The sequence below is a fragment of the Spinacia oleracea genome, chromosome 2, assembly GCF_020520425.1.
Source record: "Spinacia oleracea cultivar Varoflay chromosome 2, BTI_SOV_V1, whole genome shotgun sequence".
Taxonomy (NCBI): Eukaryota; Viridiplantae; Streptophyta; class Magnoliopsida; order Caryophyllales; family Amaranthaceae; genus Spinacia; species Spinacia oleracea.
The window spans coordinates 10,123,891-10,143,862 of record NC_079488.1 but is presented as its reverse complement, the minus strand read 5'-3'; the positions used below and the strand labels follow the sequence as shown (position 1 = coordinate 10,143,862).

General features: G+C 35.7%; 1 protein-coding gene across 1 annotated transcript; it reads left to right on the top strand.

Moving 5' to 3' along the window:
- Nucleotides 1-10,100: 10,100 nt before the first annotated feature.
- LOC110800048 (galactan beta-1,4-galactosyltransferase GALS1) lies at nucleotides 10,101-15,112 on the top strand. Its single transcript, XM_022005333.2, has 2 exons — nucleotides 10,101-11,660; nucleotides 14,297-15,112. Exons 1-2 carry the CDS (start codon nucleotides 10,390-10,392, stop codon nucleotides 14,646-14,648), a joined length of 1,623 nt encoding a protein of 540 aa, XP_021861025.1. The 5' UTR covers nucleotides 10,101-10,389; the 3' UTR covers nucleotides 14,649-15,112.
- Nucleotides 15,113-19,972: the final 4,860 nt, after the last annotated feature.

The following is a 19,972-nucleotide window of genomic DNA, read 5'->3' as shown; positions in this document are numbered from 1 at the left end:
ATGCCCCTGCACAAGGGGGAGTCCTTGGGATGAATGGTGCGTCTCATCGGCTCGGGATAGGGCCTGTACCTTTCGTATCTATCCCATTCAGGCTGGGGAGGTTGCACGATATACTCTTCCTGGTAGGATGTGGGTTCTCTACTAACTGGGATGGATTCCTCCCGTTCGGATGCCGATTCCCGACGCCTAACAGATCTTTCTCAATGCCTGGAGCTGTGCCTCCTTCTTTCCACTGGCTCGCGGCGGATTAGTATGGGTTCGGGTTGCACTGGCAACATTACCTCTTGCTCCATAGTTTCGTAAAGATTTCGAACGGGCATTTGACTGGGCTGGGAGCCGACAACAACGGCCTGATTTCCTTCCTTACTCCCTGAGGACAACTCAGCCATCACCTTCATGACTGCCGAAGCCGTCAGGAGTTGCTGCGGTGTAAACCTCTGAGACAACGTCGATAGGCTACTTTGGATAGGTGGGGGGGATGGAGAATTCTGCGCTCTCTCTTCTAGAGACGTCTCGTCCTCTATGGTAACCTTGTTCGGGTCTTCGAAACCTGGGGGAATGCTTATCTGGGATTTGAGTGTTTGTGGGGCAGGGTTGGTTATGGGTGTGACTTGGCCGACTTGAGCAAGCGGGTTATTGGCAGCGATGGAAGTGGTCGTCACCGCTTGGGAAAGGCTGGCATTCGTTTTGGGTTTTTTGTGGTTGGTTGCAGAGGTATCCATGACGACTGTTTTCATAAGGTCGGGAGGTCCCCTCCTTCTAGCGCCAATAGTTCCGGTATGGATAAAGAACGGTTGGAGAGGCCGAGCTGGTAAGACAACTTTGATTCTGAGGTAAGATCCTGCACATAAGATAAGGGTAAAACTAGCCTCGGAGGTGATTCGAGGATCCCCCCTCCGATGCTAAAGTCAGAGATGGTGAAATATATGTTTTTAGGCTTAGTGAAATGATTGGGATTGCGTACCTTTTACAATAAATGTGATCCATATATATAGGAACGCGTCGGGTGTACGGATTTATCGGGGCCTACCCTGTAGATAGCGACCCGTTGACTTTACCCATAGAAGATCTGGTTCTGTTATCGGCCAGAAGAAAGGAATGATAAGGAGCTATCAGGCTGATTGCGGGTTTTATTAATCTTTTAGCTATACGGGTAAAAGTGCTATCTGCTAGCTGGTAGCACACCCGTACAGTTATGTCTCATATAAAATAAATAAAAAGTGGAAAGCATGAACACAATTGAGACTTAATTTTATTCTCGTGTCGCACGTTATAATGAGGCTATAAGAAGATGAACAATAAATCAATGTGCTGCGTAATAAATAGAATAATTTTAGGGCTGATAAATCGGGTCATCGGATAATGTCGGGTGAATGTTTTTATTCGGATCGGTTTGGATAACTTTGAATTGTGTCTGTTTCAATTTGGATAATTTCAGTTCGGGTTAATCTCACATTGGATTTGAACTGATTCGAGTTTGAAACGGTTTTTTACCGATTTAATTTGGTTTGGGTCGAGTTTGATTTGGGTGTATCTCGGATCGGGTTTTTTTTTGTTTTGCCTAACTTCCGGTAATTATATGGTTCACAAAATCACCCAAATTTTTGGCTGCATAGCTATGCATGCAATTTTGCATGCATATGAGCTTCAACTGCTTTGTTTCAGCAGTTTCAGCATTCCTTTTTTTAATGCATTATTCTGTTTCCTCTTTTTTTTTTAAAAAAAATATTTTTTAATTTTTAATTTTAATTTTTTTAAAAAATTTTGTATAACGCTTGTTTTCCCCCAAAAAAATCTCATTATTTGAGTAAGCTGCAAGCACACATAAGGAACAAACAAATGGACATTTAAAGTAACTTAATGAACATTCATGTTCAAAAACTGAACTTGTCATCTATTTTTCTATACGCTTCTTCTATTTTAGTTCTATTTCTATATGCTTCTAAATTTTCTGCTTCTTTCCTTTCGGGTTTCACTTTTTTTGCTACACCGGTCTTTTTCCTCTTTCTACATGCTTCCTTATTTGCAGATTCTTTTCTTGTTGTTTTTGCCTTCAATTCTTGCAGCCTCTCTTAATACCACATATTCCATTTCGGTTTATTTTTTTTGTTGGCGCATTCATATTAACCTTTTCCTTCCTGCATGAAAATCATAATGTTGTTAGTTGAACATTGTTCTGTATAAATTGAACATAAGACTTGAGAAACTGAACATCACACAAAGTGTTCTTATTCATGAACATATGATAGTTTTATAAGTTGAATTTAATTGAACATGATTCGTTATAAGTTGAACACGAGACTTGAGAAACTGAACATCACACAAAATTTTTCTTATTTGTGAACATCATCTTTTATAAATTAAACATCATCTTTTATAAGTTGAACATGATGAGTTATAAACTGAACATGACAATATTTAGAAGGTACCAATTTTGATATTTTAGTAAAGAATAATGAACACCTGCTTATAAAATATGGACATGATCTTTTAGTAAAGAATAATGAACATCTGTTTTAAAGAATGCTTTTGGCTCGTTGTTTGATGTTGATGCTTTTTTATTAATGTTGATGCTTGCCTTTTAGTTGAACATGATCTGTATAAGTTGAACATAAGACTAGAGAAACTGGACATCACACAAAGTGTTGAAGATGTCATAGTTTTATAGGTTAAATTTAGTTGTACATAATTCTTTATAAGTTGAACATGAGACTTGAGAAATTGAACATCACACAAAAGTATTGAACATATATTATTTTTATAAGTTAAATTTCGTTGAAAAACATCACACCAAAGTGTTGAACATATCAGTTTTATAAGTTGAATTTAGTTGAACATGATTCTTTATAAGTTTAACACGAGAGTTGAAAAACTGAACATCACACAAAAGTGTTATTATTTGTGAACATCATCTTTTATATGTTGAACATGATAAATTATAAACTGAACATAACAAATTCAAAATTAATATTCAGCAATAACTACCACAACCACCACGAACAACAATCCCAACAACAATACCAACAACAACAACAACATAATACTAAGTTACCAAATGTAGTTCATTCTACAATTCTGAACATCGAACTTTATAAATTAAACATGAACGGTGATAGATCTGAAATCGCAGCATAAAATTGTTGTTCAAAATAAATGAACACCTACATATATTAATTTGAACATCTACATATATTAATTTGAACATCTCCAACCACGAAATCAATTAACGACAATATGTAAGTTAAAGTCACAATCAAATTTGGTGACGAAACTAACAAATTATTAAACACGAATTCACAACAAATGAACCTTGAATAAATGCGTATTAAAGATCAATTTACAAAGGAAACTCACGAATTTCATACAAATAAACATGGATTGGCATAAAGAGAGGAGAGAGATATTCGACGGATCTGATCAAAAATTCGCCGGAACTGATGAGAAATTTGACAGATTCGACCAGAAAATCGATAGATCTGACCAAAATTTGACATATCCGACCAAAAATTCGATAGATCTTACCAGAAATTTGACGAATCCGACTAGAAATTTGCCAGAATCGCATGAGTAACCGTCACTGTGGAATCCATCAGAGTCAAATTGGAGGTTTAAAGAGAGATAAATATGTAATTTGATGAGAGAAAATAGTAGTTTGATGAGAGAGAATGTGGAGGTTTTGATGAAAGAGAAAATGGTGAGAGAAAAATAAAATGGGGTTTGATGAGATAGAAAATGGGGAAAGGTTAGAGGAGAGAGAAAAATGGGTATAATATAGTGTGTTTTAGCTCATATGCATCTAGAGATAGATACATACCTATGCAGCCATTAATTATTACACAAAATCACAGTAATGAGACAGGGTGCCTTGGGCCCTTGGGACAATTGGGGGTGGGCTGAGTGGCTAATGAGTGATGTACACAATTACTTTGGTGTTTTTATTTTAAAAATGAATATCATTGGAAACATCAAATGCTTTTGGGAGTGTTTATTGAGACTTGAGATTGTCATCACAATATCACATCCAATTTTTTTGAATTATAATGTTGTAATTTTTTTTTTTATAAGTCTAAAATGAGTGTATGGATAACATGGCTTGGGGAATTTTTTGTGAGTTTGAATAATAATAATAATAATAATAATAATAATAATAATAATAATAATAATAATAATAATAATAATAATAATAATAATAATAAAAAGTCTATAAGTATTACTCAAAAGCTAGTTACTAGTGTGGTAGAATATGGAGTGAGTTTTTTGAGCTAGGGGTGAGCGGGTCCGGATATCCGGTCAAAATCTAAGGATTCGGTATCGGAACCGATCAGAACCGGGTCAAAATATTTTGGAACCAGTACAAAAATCGGTGGAACCGGTTTCGGTACCTGGTACCAGGTTAGCCTTCACTTTTAATTAATGCTTGCTTATTTAACAATTAAGTTAAAGATGAATTGTGTACTTCTGTTTTTTTTTTCTAATAAATTATCATCTTTACAATTTTTAAGTTGTTTTTTTCTAGAATTTTAACCCAAAATAACAATTAATTATTACTCCGTATATTTTAGCCTATTTGTTTCCGTTTGGTATCGTGTATCTGGTCTCGAAATCGGGTCCTAGAAATCTAGATCCAGAACCGGAACCAGTTATAACCAACGGTACTGGCTCCGGTTCCGAATCCGCCGAGTCCTTTGCGATTCTGGGTCCGGGACCGAGTAACCAGTACTTCTGCTCACCCCCAGTTTGAGCGATAAACATATCCTTTGATGTGAAATGAACCTAGTTCAACCTCGGTGTTATAGTTCAACTACCAAGAAGTTGATCGAACTTCAAATTAGTTTATGACTTGCAATAATATTTTCATTTTTTTTTTATAAAAAAAAAACACTATTTCTCTCTAATATTAAGTCTCAAATTCGAACTTTAACTCCAAATCTAACACGGAGTACAAAATATTCAATTAAGCCAAACTCGACTTGGTCTTTTTGTAAATCTGAGAGAACAACTCACACTCAAACTTGGTGAAATCAGGTAAGGCTTTGTCCTCCTCACCTGATCTGGTCTGATTTTTCTAGTTTCTGGTATGATCTGGTTTAATATAGTCTAGTCTGATCTGAATGTTTTCTATTAGTACTTTTTTTTTTCCTGATATGGTCTAGTCTAATAAGCAATAAGAATAAGGTAAATAGAACAAATCCTACCGATTCAAACCATACCGGAGTAGAATTTGGCTAGTTCGTGGTTGCGGGAGTATGCATTAGTATATTACCTATCTAATATCTATTTAGGTGCACCTCATAGCATTTTACCGTTGTGTGCACCATGAACATGTGAGTTTGTGTACGTTGCTACAAACAATTTTTTTTTACTTGACCACACCTTTGAATAAACAATGGAAAAGAGATATCTTTTAAAAATTTCTACTCCAAATTTTCTTGGTACACAAATACAAAACAAAAGTATTGTGAATTTTCCTTGCAACTCTCACATAATAACCTCCAAAACATTAAACTAAGAAGTATATTTTGTTTTATTTAGAGATAAGTATTTTGGCCGATTATAGTACAAACAAATGTACTTGAAGTTTGTATGTGGACTAGTAAGACTACACGTCTATACTGATTAGCTCAAACATGCATAATGCATTCTATCATGGAGTGAAGAAAGTCAAGCAACAACACCTCATTCAATTTGTTCGGCTATATCGTATCATATCATATCATTCATAATTCTTTTGTTTTCAATCATATATACCTAATTGTTAGGTTCTTCTTATCGGTATATCCATTCATCATGTCGACTACACCATACAGAGACACGAAGTATTTATAATTATCTTAGTATTGTTTTAGTATGAGGTGTTGGTACAGTGATTAACTGATTAAGAGCGAACATATTCTGACAATACATAGTTGAAATGTTTAGTCAATTGTCTGACAGTCTGTATATAATAATATATTACAGGTTCAAATTATTCTCCCTTTCGTATAATTAGTTAATGTCTTTGAGGTTCATTTATGAAAACTAAAATAAAATAAATCTTGCTTACTAAATACACAATAAAAGTTGGACAATAATAAACACACCTTATAATTATCTTGCAACTTGTTTGCAAAAGTAGGTTAATTCTTGTGTAACGTTCGAGACCCACAAGGCCACAATTGCAAACGTATGCCCTTCTTACAAACATCAATCGCTATTGTAATAAATCGATATCGGGTCGGATACATCATGCGCGGGCCAATTTTGGGCACGAGACTCAACAGTTGGGTCGGGTCATTGTCACATTATATTAAAAATTAACTTATTATGGGAAACTAATCAATGTCAATTATGTTGGATTTTGAATTCATCCTGTTAGAATATGCCTTGAATCAGTTATATAAGTTCCCTTTAGAACAAATGTATCTGTTATTCTGGGTTAAAGTTATTATTTGGGCCTATGTTCTTTGTTTTTTTATGCAACTTTCTAGAGAATACTATATAAACTATTTAAGTCATAACCTATTTGTGTTATGTAATTTTTATTTCTCGTGATCAATAATTTTTTTTCCACCTCTACTTGTGGACGTAAATAACGTTAAACTATGTGTTGTTTATTACTCTCTCACTCCTTTTTTGTTTGCCCCATATTCCACTTTGTGGTTTCCCTTTGAGATTGTTTTGTACTTTTTTTTTATTATTTTTTTGAAGGAAGACATTGATTGTTTTATACTTTAAATTATACTCCCTCCGTTCCTAAATAAGTGTCCACTTTTCAAAAATAGCGTTCCCTTATAAGTGTCCACTTTCCATTTTTGAACATACACTTTTTCCACTTTTCCATACACTTTTTCAACTTTTCCACATACTTTTCCCACTTTCCATAAATCATTATTACTTTTTCTTACACATTCTACACTTTTCCCACTTTTCAATCACCACATCCACCTTTATTTGTACTTTATCAATAAACAATTATCTACTTTTTTCTTTCCCAAAAAAAAAACATTCTCAATCATTAACTCTTACCCACAATTCAGTTTTATTAAATCCCGCGTAAATGTCCAAAGTGGACACTTATTTAGGAACGGATGGAGTACTTCGTAAATGTTCCCTCTTTCCCTCTCTCTACCTCTCTCATTGTTGACTCACTTTATCAACTCATGTACAAATTTTACACCTAATTATTAATAAAGTGAATTTTGGCAATAGGGCAAACAAAAAGGTGTGGAGAAAGTATCTTTCTTCCATCCGTTATAATAAAGGCGTTTTCAGATCATCCAATTCCAAATATATTTTCAATTTAAATTTAATCGGATTATTCGGGTCGGATCTATTGTGCGAGGTCTAACAACAACCAGGGGTGTTCACCGGTCCAAACCTGGACCGAACCGGTTATGCGTGGACTAGACCCAAACCGGATAAAATGGTCCAAAATTCGAACCAGACAGGACCAATTTTGGATCGGTTGTACCATTGTTGTTAGAATTGCAAAACGATCCAGATCGCAAGCAGAATGACAAAGATGGTGGGATCGTAGCAGGACCGCTAGGATCGGAATAGGAACGTAAGATCCTACTTTTCACTTAGTTTGCTGTAGGATTGGTCAGGATCGTACAAGATCGTGAAGGATCGGTTAGGATAAGTCGCTCCTACTTTTTGACTTATTAAAATTTATCCCTCAAACCACTAACTTTCTCTTTAAGCCTAAAAATTGATAACCCAACTTCATAACGAAAATGTTTCTCTTCTCTAATCTATATAACTATTACAAAGCCATATTCGTTTTAAAATATCAACATTTATATCTGAGAAAAGGATAATATGTGTTTAACATCCATATTGTTTGAAAGATACTTGATGCATGTACTTATTCATTTAGCACCATTTTTCTTACTCCTTTTAACAATTTGGTAGGATCTTACGATCCCACGATCAGATTTTACCGCCTCGATTCTACCTCCTCACCGATCCAAGGCGGGATCCGATCCTAACAACTTTGGGTGGCCTATCTCTATATTTTTTTTTCTTCTACAAAATGCAGTAGAAAATAAACATGTATACCTAGATAAATAATTATTTTAACTCTTTCCTTAAAAGATAAAGTAAAACATCTCATAATATAGTAATATTTTCAACATACTAAAGGAGGAAATTAGCTTTAAATACTTCGTAATTTGTACTTATTATATATTTTTTTTAAGAAAAAGGTCATGTTCAATACCCAGTTTTAAGGGGTTTTGGACCGGATTGAACCGAGCCGAACCAAAACAAATACCGAAAGATAATATTTCTCAACCTAGATATCGAACCGATTGCATCAAGTTTGATCCAGTTTTTCAGTCCGGACCGGTTTTTTCTACAAAATACAGTAGAAAATAAACATATATACCTAGAAAAATAATTGTTTAACTCTTTTTTTGAAAGATAAAGTAAAACATCTCATAATACAGTAATATTTGCAACATATTAAAGGAGGAAATTAGCTTTTTAAATAGTTTATATTATATATTTTTCAAAAAAAGATCATGTTCAATACCCAGTTTTAAAGGGTTTTATACCGAGCAGAACCGATAATCGGAAAATTATATTTCTCAACACACATACCAAACTTACTACCTCTGATCCGAAGTCAATTTATTTTCTAATCCGGACTGATTTTTGCACAACAATAACTATTAAAAGCTAAAAATCTAAGATCACCAAAAAGAATCCAAAGATTTACCTAAAAAATTCAAAGCCCTAGTCGAAATCCAAGCCAAATCTAACGATAAATAAACCAATGAATTGGCTTATTCAGTTACTCTGCAGTGAAAGCAAAGTCAATAAAAAGCTACTACTCCCCCTCCAATTTTTGGATTAACATCCTACTTTTCACTTAGATTGCTGCAGAATCGGTTAAGATCGGAGTAGGATCGTACATGATTAGAGTAAGAACGGTTAGGATAAGTCGATCCTACTTTTTGACTTATTAAAATTTATCCCTAAAACAACTAACTTACTCTTTAAGCCTAAAAATCGATAACCCAACTTCATAAACGAAAATATTCCTCTTCTCTAATCTATATAACTATCAAGAAGCCATATTGGTTTTAAAGTATAACATTATGTGTTCAACATCTATATTGTTTGAAAGATACTTGATGTATTTATTCATTTACCACCATTTTTCTTACTCCTTTAACAATTTTGTAGGATCTTACAATCATACGATCAGATTCTACCACCTCGATACTACCTCATCACCGATCCAATGCGGGATCCGATCCTAACAACTTTGGGTGGCTTATCTCTATATTTTTGTTTTCTACAAAATGCAGTAGTAAATAAATATGCATTACTAAATAAAATAATGGTTTAACTCTTTTTTTGAAAGATAAAAAAATATCTCATAATATAGTAATATTTTCAACATACTCCTTCCGTTCCTAAATAAGTGTCACATTTGGGCTTCGGCGCGGTAATTAATAAAATTGTAAAGTGTGTAAGAGTTAATGATTGGGAATGTTTTTTTGGGGAAAGGATAAAGTAGATAATTTTTTAATTGAATAAAGTACAAATAAAAGTGGATGTGGGGATTGAAAAGTGGAAAAGTGTAGAATGTGTAAGTAAAAGTAATCATGATTTATAGAAAAGTGGGAAACGTGTATGGAAAAGTGTGAAAAGTGTATGGAAAAATGGGAAAAATATATGTTCAAAAATAGAAATGTGACACTTATAAGAAAACGCCAAAAAAGGAAATGTGACACTTATTTAGGAACGGAGGGAGTAATAAAGAAGGAAATTAGCTTTTTAAATAGTTTATATTTTTCAAGAAAAAGTCATGTTCAATAGTCAATACCCAATTTTAAAGGGTTTTGTACCGAACAAAACCGATAACCGAAAAATTATATTTCTCAACCCAGAGACCGGACTAACTACCTCTGATCCGATCCGATCCGAGGTCAATTTATTTTCTAATCCGGACTGATTTTTACACAACAACAACTATTACTCCGCAAAAGCTAAAAATCTAAGATCACCAAAAAAGAATCCAAAGATTTACTTAAAAATTCCAAGCCCTAATCGAAATTCAAGCCAAATCTCACGACATTATTCTGCAGTGAAAGCAAAGTCAATATAAAGCTACCACACCCCTCCTCCATTTTTGTAATACCAGAATAGCATTTTTTCTGGGTTGTAAAATTCTCTCTCCTCATAAAAAACGAGTTTTCGAAATGATTAAATTGCCAGCAAATCACATGGCCGTCTTCCTTTGAACCTTTGTCTGTCGGTTGCACCTCCGCTTGCCAGCTCACCACCTTCTTCTCTTTCCACCTCCTCACTCCACTTCCACCTTAAATCCCCCCATTCTCCCTCCTCCTCAGTCCTCACTTCACCACCCTAAAAATTCAAGAAAAACACCCAATTTCAATGAAGAAACAAGGGTCTTTTACCGGCGGAGTCACCGGCAAACCCGTCGGAAAACTACTTTTATGCTTTGAGACGAAACCTGTTCTTGCCACCCTTTTAACTCTCACTCTCGTTTTACTTGTTTGGAATCTTCAGCCTTACTATGACCACCTTCTTTCTCTCTCCTCTTATTCTTGTCACTGTTCTAACCCCCCTCTTTCCACCGCAAAAACAACCACAACTAACCACCTTCTTAACACCACCGCCACCGGGAAAACCACCGCGTTACTTTCTCTCTCCGCCACCACCACCGAAAAACCAAAAACAACAACCACTAACGACCTTCTCAACACCACCACCGCAACCACGGCGAAAACCACCGCGTTACTTTCTCTCTCCGCCGTTAACGAACCCCGGAAGCTGCCACCGCGAGACCCGAACAAGAGGGAGTTCAAACCGTATGGCAACGCCGCCGCACTTTTTGTTCAAATGGGAGCTTACAGAGGAGGACCGGCGACATTCTCCGTCGTCGGATTAGCCTCGAAGCCTATCCACGTGTACGGTCAGCCGTGGTACAAGTGTGAGTGGGTCCCAAACAACGCAACCCAACCACCAACCCGAGCAAAAGCCTTTAAAATCCTCCCTGACTGGGGGTACGGCAGAGTGTACACCGTCGTCGTCGTAAACTGCACATTTCCGACGAACCCAAACGCCGATAACTCCGGCGGAAAGCTTAACCTCTACGCTTACTACTCCCCTTCCCCTAGATTCTTCGAGAAGTTCACCGTTCTCGAAGAATCAATCGGAACGTATAACAATGCATTATACACCTCCGCCCCGGCGCTGGACTACCTCTACTGCGGCTCCTCCCTCTACGGCAACATCAGCGCGGCGAGGATCCGCGAGTGGGTGGCGTACCACGCTTGGCTGTTCGGCGAGAAGTCGCATTTCGTGTTCCATGACGCCGGTGGGGTTACCGACGACGTTAGGAAGGTTCTAGAACCGTGGGTGAAGAAGGGGAGAGTGACAATTCAGGATATTAGGGAGCAAGAGAATTTTGATGGGTATTATTATAATCAGTTTTTGGTGGTGAATGATTGCTTGCATAGGTATAGATTTTCGGCGAAATGGACGTTTTATTTTGATGTGGATGAGTATATGTATGTGCCACAAGGGAGCTCGCTTAAGAGTGTTATGAAGGAGTTTGATGGTTTTACTCAGATTACTATTGAGCAGAATCCTATGTCCAGTGCTCTTTGCTTCAAGAATGATTCCTCCCAAGATTATTCCAGGTAATTTTTTTTTTTTTTTATTAATTTTGGGTTTCTCTGGTTTTATTTTGATTTAATTATGGGTTACTTTTGATTAGTTATGGTTGATTGATTCTTGATTTGATATGGTTTGTTTGTATGATGATTCTGGGGTTTATTTCTTTAACTATTCTGGGTTTTTCTGGGTTGAATCAGTTAATTATGAGCTTTTCTGGGTTAATTACAATGATTTGTGGGGTTTTCTGGATTTATTTCAATTATTTGTGGGGTTTACTGGGTTAATTTCAATGAATTATGGGTTGATTGACTCTCTCTTTGCACTAATAGTTGATTTGATATGGGTTAAATCTTTGCACTAATTAGTTGATTTGATTTGGGTTAAGATTCTGGGATTTTTGTGTTGGTGGTGTTATTTTGTTTGTTAACTCTTGTTTGATTAGGGTTTTTTGTTTGATAATGGAGACAATTCAGAGAAACAATGATAAATCAGGACTGTTTAATTATGTTAATTGTTTAATTAGTGTGTTCTGTATTATGGGGAAACATTCTCTGTTGGTTTTGATTGGGAATGAGGGTCAAATTAGAGAGATCTAGTGAGAATGAGTTGCAAGTGGGGTGATTAATTTGTTAAAAAATGCTGAAAATTGACAGGAAGAAGACTAAAGTTTGTTTGTTAGTTAATGTTCTTAAGCTAGACGGTGTATTTTTTATTTCGAATTAGGCGAAACACCATTTTTTATTCTGAAATTAGTAATTGAATAGTCAAGCAAAACATTCTTCCAAGTAATGCAATATTATAAACTTGGCAAAGCCGCCTTATGTGGCGTTAGTCATGGTGTGAGCGAAGGCCTCACATTCGATATTGTTGTTCATCATCGATGAATTAAGGGTGAGGAAGTGTCGGCTGTTTGCAATACGATCCAAGTTGGCTTAAGTTTTGTTCTATTCACTTTATTCTCATGGCTTATTTAATCAGACCAGAAAGATCAGACCAAATTATACCAGGATCAGACCCGACTAGAAACTAGAAAAATCAAAATCTTACTAGGACTGGTGAAGAGTATAAGGCCTTACTTGAAAGTTACAAATGTATGATTTCATGTGCATTTTATTGCCTTGTAACTTGATCTCCACCCATCTTTTGCTTGCAATTTGCTTGCATTTAGTCCTTCAATGGGGGTTGTGAGAAATTGAGAATCTTAGGAATGGAATAACAAAAAAAAATTATTGACTTCCTTTTGTGTGGAAAGTGAAAAGGGCATCAATACAGGGAGGGGTCTAGCTGCCAAGCACTTAGCACTATTTTTTTCTTGGTGTCTTGCGTAGAAAGCATCATTATTATGCTTAAATCTTTTCCCTACTTTTCTTTTGTTTGGAGGTCAAATTAGATCTATGTTACCATGGAGTTCGAGCTTAAGAAGTGTGAAATGTATTTAGGTGCTAGAGCTTGCACGTATTTGTTGCCAATATCAGGGTGAACGAAAACTTTGCTCATACTTGTTCTGTAAGAACCGTAATTTTAGGTTTTAAGCATACTAATCGATGTTGAGCGTTCATGGTGAATATATGTTGAAACCCCATGTGGTGGGTGCTGTGGAAGTTGCACCACATACTTCTCCTTTGTTTCTTGGTAATGAGGATTTCCTACAAAATGGAAAAGGGGAAAAGGAAAGCTACACTTTTTTTGTTTTAGAAGAAAAGAAATGCTAAAGGGGAGTGGATTACATCTGCTCATTGTAAAATAAAATGCTTATGGGAACAAAAAAAGGTAAAGGACTCAGGCTCGAAATAATGTTCTTCTGTCACTAGGCGAAGCTCTTTTACTTTCACTTAATCAGTAAAAAGGATAAATTAACAGTTTCAAGTAACTGTGTTGAGATGATGATAACTGATCGACTACGGCCTTATCCTTGGTCACTTTGTGGTGTTTTCTTTAATCTTCAGATGTTATAAGGAAGAGTATTAGGAACAGAACAATGTAGTTTTCTGAGGCCGCTTCGCCATTTTTTCCCCTTCTGTTACGTTTCGGTTAATGGTACTATGAAGTTGAAGAATGTCACATTCAGTTGGTAATATAGTTATTAGTTAGTGACTTGTGTTGGAAACAGGTTTCGAGAGTTGCACAATATGAACCACAAAGCTGAGATTTGTTTAACCTTCCTATATTACTCCATATGAGTTATTGCAAATTTTTTTAAAAAAGAAGGTAACAAAGGACCCTACTGAATTGGTGTCTCGCATAGTTATTTCCAGCCAGCTAGGCATACAAACTCATAGGTTTAATCCCATAACTTTGAGGTTATATGGTCAAACATTTACCACTAATCGAGACCTTGCTTGGTTATTGCACTGTAGTACTATACTTGTATGTGGTAAACTAGAAATTTGATTTTCTTGTACCAAGTACTTTTTATTTATTTTGTTTAAAATATTTTAGTGACCCCCATATTGATTTTGATCCATGTGGTGATCCTATTCTTGAGTTATGTTTGTCTCTATGTTCACTGATATTTTTTTTAATCAGTCCCGTGCCCATAACTCCATAAGCCCCATACATTGCTAGTTGCTCCCATCTTTATCATAGAAAGTCTTCCTCTTTGGCATTTACTCAAATATATTATTAACATTATTTCCTGTAATATTTACTATCTTTTCAGGGAATGGGGGTTTGAGAAGTTGCTGTTCAGAGACTGGAGGACCAAAATCAGGCGAGACAGAAAATACGCGATCCAAGCAAGAAATGTGTTAGCCACCGGCGTTCACATGTCAGAGAACATAGTTGGGAAGTCACTCCACCACACCGAGACTAAAATCCGGTACTACCATTACCATAACTCGATCCAAGTCGTAGGTGAGCCATGCCGTGTATTCCTCCCAACTTCGGCCAAGAAAAAGATACAAATCCATGAAAGGTTGCCTTATGTTTATGATGAAAACATGAAGAAACTTGCTGATACTATAAAACGGTTTGAACATGAAACCCTTGGTTCTTCCCAGCTCCCTCTATGACACACCCTGTCCCACAATAACCGTTTGTGGCTAGGATGGTTCGGACCACATGATCAAATGGTTCGGACCCATGGTTATCGTGATGATATGTGGCTAGGATAGTAAGGACTTACATGATTGAATGGTTCGGACCCATGGTTATCGTGATGAATGGTGAGTAAACGATTTGGGTTTGGTACAGACGATGAGTGTAACGGACGATATATATGGAATCACATGATAGTGTAGGATGGATGGTGTGGTGTAAAAGGGGGTCCATTTTTAGGCTTTGATAATTGGTATGATTAGGCTACTTAATGTAAAGATAAATTTACTTTTTCTCTATATCATTTGTTCATTCTTATATGTCCCTAATCTAGGGTTAATGTTTTTTTTTACTGTTGTATTTCATATAGGCAAAAGAAGGATAAATTTTGTAAAGAAAGTTTTTAGGAGGATATTATTTATTGGTGCCATTTATGCTATCTTTTTTGCTTTTTAGTCTATTTCCTCTATAGAGCTAAAGTTGATAGGGTTGGAAAAACAAAAATATGGTAGGCTAATATTGTCTTTTACTTCTTTATGATTATTTGGTGTTATTTGCAACATGGAATTTTGTAGGTGCATGAGGAATTAATGATTCAAGCTAGCCGACATCCCCTTTGAGGGAGGGGGGACTATTGGCAATGGTGCTTCCCTATCAAGCAAGGCAAACCCAAAATGGTCTTGGAAAAGGCTTGTTTGTTGAAACTAACTTGGAACCTCAAAAGAATGTGAAATCGGTCTAGTTTATGAAATAACATCTTCCATACTCCATCGCCTCTGCCGGACGACCACCATCACGTAAGATGGTGTTGTGGGCCTGAGGCCCAACTCGGCTCAACACGAAATTCGACCCGGTCCGGGCACGAAAAAGTAAGGCTTGATACGAACACAAAGTCGTGGGTATGAAGGCACAACACGATATATCGCGCTAAATTTAGTAAAATTATGCTTAGGCATAATAGCCCGATCCAGCACCACGACATGTGGGCTTAGACCAGGTTTGGGCTCTATCTTAAAATTTTCGGCAGTGGAATGGGCCGGACCCGATCAGGCCTTGAGCCCATCCCGAAGCCTGACCCGATCTACAACCATGTTTACGGCATGTTTTGCATAATGTAACTCCGTTTCATGTATTGGTAATCATGGTTTGCCAATTTTGTAAAAGTTGGGGTTGGAAGTAGAGCTGTCAAAACTGGTCATCGGGTCGAGTCTGGGTCGGTTCATCTCGGGTCTCGGATCATGAACAGGTCGGGTCGTGTCGTGTCGTGTCGGGTCACTTTATCATTCGGGTGCAGGTCAGGTTGGTTTTTGGTCTGGTCAAGTCGGATTTTATCATTTCGGGTACAAGTCGGGTTCGTGTCGAGTCATGTTCAGGTGGGGTTCAATTTCAGGTTTGGGTCTTATATAGTCGGGTTTGTAACATTTAATCTCGGGTTCGGGATCAAGTTTGGATAGGATAACTTCCGGGTCGGTTAAAATTCAGGTCGGGTTCACTCTCGAACACGGGTTAAGATTGAGTCAATAACTGATTTGGTCATCTCAAAATATTCAAGCGTAAAATATTTACTGCACATGTCAAGTCACTACAGGCTATGTGGTAAAAATCTGGTTAAGGTCATTGTCGGGTATTGAATCAGGTTCAGATCATTGTTCAGTCGGGTCTGTTCGGTTATCGATTTTCTTTCGGTCGGGTGTCAGGTTCAGGTTCGGGTCATACAACATCGGGTTAAAATCGGTTATCGATTTTTTTGGGTCGAGTTTTGGATTACATATTTTACCAAAAAATCGGGTCATAATCGATTACGTGTTCAGTCGGTTCAGGTTGGATTTGGGTCAGTTTTTGACGGTTCCAGTTGGAAGGAGTTTGAACAGACTGGTTCACTTCACACAAATAGCCGAAAATAAAAAGGTGTTGATGGGAATGAATGATCGAAAATGAAAAAGTGTAGCTGTTAACGACTATAAAAAAACGAGTGGCTAGCAAAGCAGAGCATCTACCGAATAGTAGTACTATGAGGTAGCATCATTTTCACAACTCACTGCCTCACTGGTAGTAGTAGACTAGTAGGAGTACATTTCTATTATGCTCAAAATGTGGACCTTTTTACTCCGATCACGGTCATTGTTTCTTGGACATGTGGAGTTCACATCATGTGGGCTCGACCAGTATCATCTGGTCCAGATCCGTAGGACTAACTCTTAGCATATGTTTTGTTAGAATATGCCTTGAATCGGTCAAATCTTTTACTGTAACGCCCCAGCATGTCTATTTTCTGAGCTTTTTCGTATTTCTTTATAGAGTAATATATAAACTCTCTCGGCCATAACCTAGTTGTATTCTGTAATCTGTACTCCTCAAGATCAATAAAACTTTACTCCGCTCTTCCTGCGGACGTAGCTAACACATTGTTAGTGAACCACGTTAATCTCTGCGTTCTTTATTTACATTATTTGATTTTTCTTTTGCATCAGTTAGAACATGTTTGATACTCCGTATGTTCACTGTTCTTTACTATGGAGAGATGATCAGTGGGACGGGTCTGACTCAACCCATCTTGACACAGTTCATAGTGGGTCATGTGGTCTGATCCACTTATGATCAATGACAACTCATCTAATTCAGATATTTTGTTGTTGTTGTTTTGTAACCTCACAAGTCGAGTTTTTGCCATACAACCCATTTGGACCCTCCCCACCCGACCCAACACACACCCACCATGGCACACCCGATCCACCCAACCTAACCCACGAAACACAACCAATTTAGATTGACGCACCTAACCTTGTGACCCACCTGACCCGCCATCATAATTTAAACTATTTTGTAGTTTAAAATGGTAATTAATTTTAATTTTATTGTTTAAATATATACATTAACTACATTTATGTAAGCATGTCAATGTACATTCAAAAAGAAAATGTAAGCATGTCAATGACATAAAAATAAATTAATTTAAATTCATATGAATTTTGTAATTTTTTTTAACACTTAAGTAATTGCCCAAACCTAATAAACTCACCTGACTCACATCAGCCCCAAAACCCGTCTAAATCTACCAAACCCACCTAAATCACGTCAAGTACCAAAATATGCAAATCCATCAGACCCACTCGACCAGCACAACCCACTACGACCCAAATAAACCATCACCTAATTAAATTTTAACAACCTTCATCATTATTGTTGCGTTTGGTTGATATTGACGGCTTTCGCATTTATATTATTACCTATATCAATTACGGAATACTACAATTCAACATTAAAATTGGTCCAATACTTTTTAGAATTTGTTTTATTGTAATGGGTCGACATTCGAACATTAAAATGTTGATGTCGACTTGTGTATATTTAATCTATTACTCCGTACTATATACTAAAAGAGACACTAGGAATGACACGTGTCATTTTCTGGTACGATTTTTTCCCGTCAATTTTTTTTTTTTTTTAAAAAGATTTTACTTGCATTTTTTTAGGAAATTAAGATAAAAAATGAAATAAAAATATAATTGAATTACCATTGATAGAATATGCAGTTATTTTGTAAATATTATGTATTAATTAGATTCATAATTAATAGCCTCATATCACGCTATTGTACAACAAATAGTTTGTATATATAATGACAATACACAATCAATGAAAGTTAGGGGAATTTTTTTCTCACAACCATAAATGTAACTACGTAGTACATGATATATTATTGGAAGAAAAATGAATCAATATTATTTTCTCCTTTACAATTTGATTTTATTTATGTATTGTTATAACTTTTTAATTAATTTATATAATATTGAAGAATTGATTTCTAATGTTAGTCTAATAATAATACACGGTGAGTACGGATGTTAATTAAAATAATAATAAGTGGTAAGTATACAACTATATAATCCGTAACTTTGTACTCCGTATTGTACTAATATGCATATTTAGCTTATTTGGATATTTATTTTATACACTATGAATTCATACGTTTGCATATATTCTTTTTACTTTCACGTTTTCCTAATATCCCAAGTCTTTTATTTAATACTTCCTCCGTCTTTTAATACTCGCAACGTTTGTTAGTTTCACGCATGCCAATGCACAACTTTGATCATTTATATCTTAAATTCTCTTTATGCAAAAATTATAAAAAGTTGATATTTTGAAAATACACATTGAGACGAATCTAACAAGATCACACATGACTATATTTTATCTTATATAAAAAACACTACGAATAGTCAAAGTAGATTATATGAATAGTGGCAAAAATCCAAACGTTACAGGTCTTAAAAAATGGAGGAAGTATTTTAGTAATAACCATGCGTTGTACGGGACCTAACCTAGTTAATAATACTTCGTAGTTATTTCTACTGTGCCCTGATTGTGTTATGCTACTAAAATTTCTATATCAGGAAGTAGCAGTCATGCAATGCACATTTTGCATCATTGTTAAGGTAATTTGTTTTCTTTTTCATCCAACAACCGGGATGTATTTATCTCTCTATTCTAATTTAATCGTCACATCAACCTTTTCATAAACAATATTATCATAAAGACGGAAACTTTTTATTTCTTCTGCCAACATTCGTTCATATGAAAGAAACAAATTATACAAATTTAGTAGATTTTGAATTGTATTACGTAACAATAATTTTTTTTATGGGGAAAAATAATTTCATTAATAATTAGCCATACGAGATTTACAATAATAAAATAGATATGCATATTACGTAACAAATAACGATGAATAAAGGAACCGTTATGATTCTATCAACTAAAAGTTTGAAAATATTTCTAGATCTTCTGAACAAATTTGTTTGTGTAGAGTATATTATTATAAGAAAGAAAGTACTCCCACCGTCTCAAAATATTCTCTGTGTTTGGTATTTTGCATTCGATTTAACGACTAAGAGCATCTTTAATGGTAAGCTAATTGGTAAGTTGCTTTCATTTGCCACATCAGAATTTCAAGCTACTATTTTTTCATGTGTATTTTGCTCCAATGGTTAGCAAGTTGCTTGAGTTTTTAAACCATTTTTTTAAAATTTATTTTTATTACAATTCACATGTTTATCAAATAAACAAATTTTCTTTTCCGTTCTTTTTTTTCCCAAGCTAATTAGCTTTGTAGAGCTAATTTGCTTAACTTGGCTAATTGTTCATATGTACTCCAATGGTTGGCTAGTAGCTAGAAAATTTATGAAAATTGCAAGCTAGTCCCTATATGTAACCATTGGAGATGCTCTAATTAATGTACATTCATATTCCTTTATTTTTTTTGTTTAAATAAGGCAAATTACGTTTATTTATAATG

Bases quoted from the DNA above. Each gene is read 5' to 3' on its own strand.
- LOC110800048 (XM_022005333.2), top strand. From the start codon at position 10,390: ATGAAGAAACAAGGGTCTTTTACCGGCGGAGTCACCGGCAAACCCGTC. The intron at 11,661-14,296 runs GTAATTTTTTTT...CTATCTTTTCAG, and splicing joins TCCTCCCAAGATTATTCCAG to GGAATGGGGGTTTGAGAAGT.